The sequence below is a fragment of the Rhodofomes roseus genome (genome assembly GCF_022264815.1).
Source record: "Rhodofomes roseus strain CIRM-BRFM 1785 chromosome Unknown C8Q71scaffold_7, whole genome shotgun sequence".
NCBI lineage: Eukaryota > Fungi > Basidiomycota > Agaricomycetes > Polyporales > Fomitopsidaceae > Rhodofomes > Rhodofomes roseus.
The window spans coordinates 151,229-160,728 of NW_025952963.1; the positions used below are offsets into that span (position 1 = coordinate 151,229).

At 57.3% G+C, this 9,500-nt stretch overlaps 1 protein-coding gene across 1 annotated transcript; it reads right to left on the bottom strand.

Annotated features, from left to right (window-relative positions):
- Positions 1-4,821: 4,821 nt before the first annotated feature.
- Positions 4,822-9,038, bottom strand: C8Q71DRAFT_856224 (uncharacterized protein; the record flags this gene model as incomplete). Its single annotated transcript, XM_047927277.1, has 4 exons — positions 4,822-4,920; positions 6,114-6,202; positions 6,914-7,239; positions 8,473-9,038. The coding sequence occupies 4 exons, from the start codon at positions 9,036-9,038 to the stop codon at positions 4,822-4,824; spliced, it is 1,080 nt and encodes a 359-aa protein (XP_047780177.1).
- Positions 9,039-9,500: the final 462 nt, after the last annotated feature.

A 9,500-nucleotide genomic window follows, 5' to 3' on the forward strand; every position in this document is an offset into this window, starting at 1 on the left:
CGGCAGGCAACGTACCAGGACTCGGAGTGGAAGATTGGTGTAGAGGGCAAAAAGTCGCTTCCCGGACATATACTTCCAGGATATGGCAGTGCAGTCGCCGTTCCGCACTCAAGCTAACGCCGCATGCCATACTTGTATCACCGATCGCATTCCGCTCATGAAGCGTCAGTTGCCGATCTTCCCGTGTCTACGAGACGCGAATAGCAGGGCGGCGGGCTGGATTGAGATGATGGCTATTAAAGAAACGAAACGACGGCGATATGAAGGTACCGATTAGTGGATGGTCGAAGTCAGCGTTATGAGTCAGAGAACTCACCTCGGGGGAGCGGGAAGCGATCGGCGATGACGTTCTATTGCAAACGCACCGAGATCAGTACAAATATGTAGATGCACTAGCCAAGGATGAGTCGACCCGGCTCGCGCTCACCTCTCCGCTCTTCTGACGTCAAGTCCCTGTCAGCAGGGTGTAAGGCGGCCAAAAACCCATGTAGCGAAATCGCGGTGCAGCGACATCGTGAAGTCGCTCCGCAGCTAGTGCATCCGCGGAGATTAATCGCCCCGCATCAGGAAAAACTTCCCCTGTGAATGCCCAGTAATACCCAGTAATACCGAGTCACATGCGGTAATAGCAGGTAATGTTGTGCATTCCTACGATTTTGATATACGGTGACATTAGCTAGTCCAACCTCTTCCATTGTGAATTACGAGCTAATACTCAGTAATTGTCAAGCATTCATAGAGTACTATGCCCATTTTACTGACATATTCCATCCACTCGTTGTTGCATTTGTCACTTCTGTCATCCACAATACATACAATACACCCATATAGCAGACATATTTTATTAGAGGATAGTCATTACATTCAGTGACGTATGTACAATGCCCAGCTGCAAGCATGCCGTGGGTCTGCATCCCGACGAATAATTACCCCGCCCACACAAGCCTCACCGACTGGGCGAATCACCGCATGGAGCCCACCCCTCGTCGCTCCGCACATGCACACCCTCCACGCATAACGCCTCCACGAGCCGGCGCATGCCATCCGCAAACAGCTTGCAGTCACCAAACTGGACCCATACCTCGACTGGCCCCGCATCCTCGCTTTCTTCCTCGCCGCTCGCAGTCTTCCTGCAGCTCCCAGTGCCGATGTAGGCAGCATCCAGGGGAGGAGGTGCACGAAGACGTGCTAGTCCGGGCGCACGGGCGCAGAACAGAAGAAGATTGAGTCGCGCAGGCGCTCGAGGGCGAAGTGCCGTGCGAGCGTGGGCACGACACGTTTTCTGTAATGCGGGAGCTGGTAGTCCATCTCGGTCTCGGGTTGGTTGAATCACGCAAGGTAACATGCCAGCTGTGGGTCATCAGCTTCACGCAGACGTCGGAGCAACGGGGACCGGGGTACATACGCACTGAGACAATGGTAGACCAGCTGGAAGATACGGCTCAACACGTACCAGATGTCTATCATTGAGATTCCGTAGCGCCACAGCGGCCGTGATGCATACATAATATGCATACATTGCATGAGATCGGGACTCTGAGACGCACAAAAGAAATTTCGTACCTGGTTATCTTGTGCCGAGAGTGAGCAGCATCAACCTGGCGTGAAGCAAACAAGCCAGTGAACGGGTATATGTGCAAATGAGTGAGCATGCAGGCCACTTACTGGTAAAGGAACAAGCGAGCCGATGAAACCAACAGGCACGTAAACGGGCAGGTCGGTGGTCGCTCGCTTGCTGGGTGGGTCAGCGGTGACGTGGTGATGGATAGACGAGACCCACATGTCATAGCGACGCGGGCGAGGCTCGGAAGGAGTGTGGAGGGAGATATGATGGTGAGTCAGGCTGTGGGAAGGCCAACAGAGCGTATAGTACATGCCACATACCTTTTGTGCGGCCTCTCGGCCTCGCCATCCCTCTACTCTGTGACCGCGGCCTTCGTGAGCGCACTGACGACGCCTTTGCGGCGTCGTCGGTGCTCTTTATGTGCTGCCAGCTTGTCGCTTTGGACGCGTGCTGACATGTCAAAGCGGCCGCGGCGCACACGTACGTTCTGAAGGCCCATCATGGGTCGATTACTTCATATGGCGGCCGTGCTTCACGAACTTGAGGTTGTGCGTGCGAGCGGCGCAGGGCGAGGCTGGGGACTCCGAGGATGAGGGAGTGAAGAGAGCCTGAGAGGTCAGCACTTGCGCCGCTGGACGGACGCAAGCGCTGTCGGAGTTACCTTATACGGCAGGAGTCCCACGGGGGTGCGGGTACAGGGACTTTGCGCGACAACGCAAGTCAAGACCTCACAGTGCGTACGACCAGCTCGCCCTCCCGCAGTACGAGCCTGCCCGTCTCGTCCCTTGTACACCAGACCCTCACGCCGTTTCCCCGCCAGCTCAACAGCGCACACGGTGAGGTTCGGGCACGCGCTGCGCATCCAAATTCCCACAGCTAAGTCTCCGCTGTGACCGGGCTCCTCGCGTTTCTCGCCCTGGCCGACAGTGTTCTCCGCCTTCAAGACCGCATCCTCGCCGCAACACGGGCTAGCCATCAAGCATGGGAGCTACCTCGGCGGGAGCAGACGGCAAGACAGGCTTCTGGGCGGCGAAAGCAGCATGACGTGGCGACTCGATGGCACCGGGGTACGTGAGGACGGACATATGCAGGTAAGTAGCGTGCATGACCTCCTCGCCGGCGGGATGGGTCAACGAGCTAATCCGTGTGGCACTGTCGCCCTCCGCACCCTACCACCATCCCCGCCGCTGTCGCACGTCACCTCCATCACTGTCCGCTAGCGTCTGTCACTGTCTCCGCGACCCGCGCATCGCGTCCGTCATTCCCCCGCCTCGCTGCCACTGCGTCCCGTCCCGCTGCGGTGTTCTCACCACCATCGCCGCCACCACTGCGTCACCCGCGTTGTGGTGTCTCCGAGACTTGGTGTCATGGAGTTGAGGACCACGCAGTGCGTACGACCAGGGTGAGTAACATCGCTGCACGCGAGCGAGCTAGCTCACGGGGAATGTGGGGCAGGGCCTGGGCGTGCACGCCGACCCCGCGAGCACACCGGGCGAGTGACCGGTCGACAGCGTGCACACGCCAACCGCGAGCGCGCTGAGTGGATGCCCGACACGCAGACACGGCCGACGAACGCGAACACAAGTGACCAGGCAAGCAGCCGGGCATGAGGCACGGTGAGGTGTCGCACAACACGCACGGCGATCGCGAGCGTGCAGGGCGAACGCCCAGCACACAGACACGGCCGACGAGTGCGCCGCGACTATTGGCATGGCAATGAGCAGGCGGGAGGGTGAGCGGCCCTACATCAGGAAAAACTTCCCCTGTGAATGCCCAGTAATACCCAGTAATACCGAGTCACATGCGGTAATAGCAGGTAATGTTGTGCATTCCTACGATTTTGATATACGGTGACATTAGCTAGTCCAACCTCTTCCATTGTGAATTACGAGCTAATACTCAGTAATTGTCAAGCATTCATAGAGTACTATGCCCATTTTACTGACATATTCCATCCACTCGTTGTTGCATTTGTCACTTCTGTCATCCACAATACATACAATACACCCATATAGCAGACATATTTTATTAGAGGATAGTCATTACATTCAGTGACGTATGTACAATGCCCAGCTGCAAGCATGCCGTGGGTCTGCATCCCGACGAATAATTACCCCGCCCACACAAGCCTCACCGACTGGGCGAATCACCGCATGGAGCCCACCCCTCGTCGCTCCGCACATGCACACCCTCCACGCATAACGCCTCCACGAGCCGGCGCATGCCATCCGCAAACAGCTTGCAGTCACCAAACTGGACCCATACCTCGACTGGCCCCGCATCCTCGCTTTCTTCCTCGCCGCTCGCAGTCTTCCTGCAGCTCCCAGTGCCGATGTAGGCAGCATCCAGGGGAGGAGGTGCACGAAGACGTGCTAGTCCGGGCGCACGGGCGCAGAACAGAAGAAGATTGAGTCGCGCAGGCGCTCGAGGGCGAAGTGCCGTGCGAGCGTGGGCACGACACGTTTTCTGTAATGCGGGAGCTGGTAGTCCATCTCGGTCTCGGGTTGGTTGAATCACGCAAGGTAACATGCCAGCTGTGGGTCATCAGCTTCACGCAGACGTCGGAGCAACGGGGACCGGGGTACATACGCACTGAGACAATGGTAGACCAGCTGGAAGATACGGCTCAACACGTACCAGATGTCTATCATTGAGATTCCGTAGCGCCACAGCGGCCGTGATGCATACATAATATGCATACATTGCGTGAGATCGGGACTCTGAGACGCACAAAAGAAATTTCGTACCTGGTTATCTTGTGCCGAGAGTGAGCAGCATCAACCTGGCGTGAAGCAAACAAGCCAGTGAACGGGTATATGTGCAAATGAGTGAGCATGCAGGCCACTTACTGGTAAAGGAACAAGCGAGCCGATGAAACCAACAGGCACGTAAACGGGCAGGTCGGTGGTCGCTCGCTTGCTGGGTGGGTCAGCGGTGACGTGGTGATGGATAGACGAGACCCACATGTCATAGCGACGCGGGCGAGGCTCGGAAGGAGTGTGGAGGGAGATATGATGGTGAGTCAGGCTGTGGGAAGGCCAACAGAGCGTATAGTACATGCCACATACCTTTTGTGCGGCCTCTCGGCCTCGCCATCCCTCTACTCTGTGACCGCGGCCTTCGTGAGCGCACTGACGACGCCTTTGCGGCGTCGTCGGTGCTCTTTATGTGCTGCCAGCTTGTCGCTTTGGACGCGTGCTGACATGTCAAAGCGGCCGCGGCGCACACGTACGTTCTGAAGGCCCATCATGGGTCGATTACTTCATATGGCGGCCGTGCTTCACGAACTTGAGGTTGTGCGTGCGAGCGGCGCAGGGCGAGGCTGGGGACTCCGAGGATGAGGGAGTGAAGAGAGCCTGAGAGGTCAGCACTTGCGCCGCTGGACGGACGCAAGCGCTGTCGGAGTTACCTTATACGGCAGGAGTCCCACGGGGGTGCGGGTACAGGGACTTTGCGCGACAACGCAAGTCAAGACCTCACAGTGCGTACGACCAGCTCGCCCTCCCGCAGTACGAGCCTGCCCGTCTCGTCCCTTGTACACCAGACCCTCACGCCGTTTCCCCGCCAGCTCAACAGCGCACACGGTGAGGTTCGGGCACGCGCTGCGCATCCAAATTCCCACAGCTAAGTCTCCGCTGTGACCGGGCTCCTCGCGTTTCTCGCCCTGGCCGACAGTGTTCTCCGCCTTCAAGACCGCATCCTCGCCGCAACACGGGCTAGCCATCAAGCATGGGAGCTACCTCGGCGGGAGCAGACGGCAAGACAGGCTTCTGGGCGGCGAAAGCAGCATGACGTGGCGACTCGATGGCACCGGGGTACGTGAGGACGGACATATGCAGGTAAGTAGCGTGCATGACCTCCTCGCCGGCGGGATGGGTCAACGAGCTAATCCGTGTGGCACTGTCGCCCTCCGCACCCTACCACCATCCCCGCCGCTGTCGCACGTCACCTCCATCACTGTCCGCTAGCGTCTGTCACTGTCTCCGCGACCCGCGCATCGCGTCCGTCATTCCCCCGCCTCGCTGCCACTGCGTCCCGTCCCGCTGCGGTGTTCTCACCACCATCGCCGCCACCACTGCGTCACCCGCGTTGTGGTGTCTCCGAGACTTGGTGTCATGGAGTTGAGGACCACGCAGTGCGTACGACCAGGGTGAGTAACATCGCTGCACGCGAGCGAGCTAGCTCACGGGGAATGTGGGGCAGGGCCTGGGCGTGCACGCCGACCCCGCGAGCACACCGGGCGAGTGACCGGTCGACAGCGTGCACACGCCAACCGCGAGCGCGCTGAGTGGATGCCCGACACGCAGACACGGCCGACGAACGCGAACACAAGTGACCAGGCAAGCAGCCGGGCATGAGGCACGGTGAGGTGTCGCACAACACGCACGGCGATCGCGAGCGTGCAGGGCGAACGCCCAGCACACAGACACGGCCGACGAGTGCGCCGCGACTATTGGCATGGCAATGAGCAGGCGGGAGGGTGAGCGGCCCTACACAGGCCGGCACACTCACACGACGCAGGGAACACGTCGTACCCCCCCAAACTCACGTTGTACGCAACCGCAATAAGCTCCAGCGTTGCTGGAGACTCGCAACGGAAGAACGGGATGAGCGGAAGGGATGCCATGGCGAGCAGGGCTGGCGATGCAGGTGAGTTTCTCCACACCACCAGCATGGCCATCCCCCACGCCGAGCCCTCCGTACCGAGCCACCCGTGCCGAGCCCTGTGCGTCGTGACGTGCACGCTGATATCCATGCAGCCCAACCTGGCGCGATGAAGTAGCAGACGTGCTTGCTCAGCCTCGAGCTCTCCGCCGCCTAGTAATACATCCACACGCCCGCGAAAGCACATGTGGCACGTGAGCGTGAGCGTGCCGTACGGTACGACAATGACCTACCCGCCGATACAACGAGTCCACCGAGCAGGATTGAGTGGAGCAATAGCCCAGTACCAGGCAATACGGGTACGAATGCGAGGGGATCCTGTCGTGCTCTTAGACTGTATAGTCCCAATATATTGCTCATTCTCCCTCTCGGAACGTGCTCTGTGTCAGCCCTGCAACTGAGCATCAAAGCTGCTCAGAGAAATGTTGGTAAAAGCAGTGCACTATCCGTGATTACTGGGCTTGTGGCCGTCTTTGAGTTTTAGTTGTGTGCTCATAGATTACTGCGAATTTTACGGACATTCTCCAGGGGTGTATGTGGACATGGAGAATTACAGGCATTATCATGAATGATGTGGTAAGCATTCGAGATTACTCAGTCTCCTCGTATTACGAAGAATTTCCGTATCCACTAAGTATTTCTCAGGGGAGGTTTTTCCTGATGTACACAGGCCGGCACACTCACACGACGCAGGGAACACGTCGTACCCCCCCAAACTCACGTTGTACGCAACCGCAATAAGCTCCAGCGTTGCTGGAGACTCGCAACGGAAGAACGGGATGAGCGGAAGGGATGCCATGGCGAGCAGGGCTGGCGATGCAGGTGAGTTTCTCCACACCACCAGCATGGCCATCCCCCACGCCGAGCCCTCCGTACCGAGCCACCCGTGCCGAGCCCTGTGCGTCGTGACGTGCACGCTGATATCCATGCAGCCCAACCTGGCGCGATGAAGTAGCAGACGTGCTTGCTCAGCCTCGAGCTCTCCGCCGCCTAGTAATACATCCACACGCCTGCGAAAGCACATGTGGCACGTGAGCGTGAGCGTGCCGTACGGTACGACAATGACCTACCCGCCGATACAACGAGTCCACCGAGCAGGATTGAGTGGAGCAATAGCCCAGTACCAGGCAATACGGGTACGAATGCGAGGGGATCCTGTCGTGCTCTTAGACTGTATAGTCCCAATATATTGCTCATTCTCCCTCTCGGAACGTGCTCTGTGTCAGCCCTGCAACTGAGCATCAAAGCTGCTCAGAGAAATGTTGGTAAAAGCAGTGCACTATCCGTGATTACTGGGCTTGTGGCCGTCTTTGAGTTTTAGTTGTGTGCTCATAGATTACTGCGAATTTTACGGACATTCTCCAGGGGTGTATGTGGACATGGAGAATTACAGGCATTATCATGAATGATGTGGTAAGCATTCGAGATTACTCAGTCTCCTCGTATTACGAAGAATTTCCGTATCCACTAAGTATTTCTCAGGGGAGGTTTTTCCTGATGCGTGCCATTGTGATTGCAGTGGCCTGACTGCGTATTGTAGTGGCCTGGCTGCGTGTACCTAATGTATGGCGGCAACTAGCATGAGCGCGTACGTCTGCCGTACACGGATGACCCAAGGACAGTCGTAGTTTAGACAGCTGTTCTGGAAGGGGCCTAGATTGTGGTCCTTGCCGCCATGTAGGAACATGCCACCTGAGGTCTGAACGGAAAGGATATGTGCCTGCGACACCTGTTTGTTTGTTTGTTTGTTTGTTCCATTTAGTGTCGCTGAGGGCGACGCCCTATGTAGACATAAAACACGATATTCTATCCTACGGTGGCCTTCTCATCTGCCTCTTTTCGCTGCGCATGTCCGTCAGCCGCGTTGGCGTCAGGAGTGATGTATAGTAGTAGCATGGATGGGGTAATGAAATGAAATGCGAGGAGATGGAGAGATATGACACCCCCGTCCGCGTCCGTCAGCCTCCCTAGGCTGTCTCGGTCGTGTCTTCGCCTTGTTCGTAGTCTTCGTCGTCTCCTTTCCCTTATCCTCTTTCAATGACAGGTCCCCGTACGTCGCGGAGAACCGTCCCGTCTCGTGTATGTAGCGGAAGAGCGCCTTGGTCAGTGTTGGCGCGCTGAGTATGCTTCGTATCGACTTCGCCGCTGGTCCGACGTCGCGTTCAAGTCGCGCTCTCGCCCGCGCGTGGCCCCGGCATTCCAGGAGGTAGTGGTACACCGTTTCCTTCACTCCTGAGTCGCACCTTTGGCATATCGGTGAGTCGACCTGCCGTATTCTGTGGAGGTGTCGCTGGAGAGGGGCATGCTCCGTGCGTAGCTGGATCAGAATGCTCGCGTGTCGTCGCGGGAGACGTTCGGCCAGTTTGCGGTACGCATTTGAGGGCATGCCGCTGTCGATCCTGTCCATCTTCTCTGCTCGTGGTGAGTTCCTCCACTCCTCCTTTGCCTTCTGTTTGATTGTATCGTGCAGGCATTGTCGCAGCTTTGATACACTGACCGGGAGCTTCTCTCGCAGCCAACCCGGGAGGTCCTCAACCGGGCTGCTGTCTCCCCTTGCCGCCTTCTTCGCCTCTTCATCTGCCCTTTCGTTCCCCTCAATTCCACGGTGGCCGGGTACCCAGCGCATCGTGAAGTCGATCCCTGGGTGCCGCTGTTTCAGCTTGTCGATCGCGCGCAAGAGTCGATCGACTAGGTAGTGCGCTGGGTGAGGTTTCCTGTTCTGACTGGCCCGAAGGCTCGCAGTGTTGTCTGCCGCGTTCGACGCGGCTCTGCATTGAATCTCACGGTGTAGCAAGGCCACTCCTGTCATGGTATGACACGGAGGCCCCGTATTTTTACTTTGTTTTATCCTATTTTTGCTCATTTCCTACGGACTGGTACAATACGCTGTACGGTAGACTTCGCCTGGAACGGCTTTCTGACTAGCCACGTGACACATCACGTGCTAGGGTTTGTCTTGTGACTCGTTCATCATGTGGCCTTGCTTATGTAACTTATCATGTGCCCTGCGGCAGCGCCTAGCCACCTGACTCGTTCTGACTCATACGTACACATGACCTCAGTTCTCGGATCCAGCGTAGGTAGACCTGCCCTCAACCTAGCCAGTATATATAGGGTCCTGTACGCTGCCTAGCACTCCAGCTCGTCCTCTTGGAGTTGCTAGGTAAGCACTTCACATTGTACTAAGTAAAGTGCAATGTAACTAACTTGGAGTTGCTAGCATTGCGTTCGACGCTGTTAGACTGTTGTTGACTTCGGTCCAACACCTTGA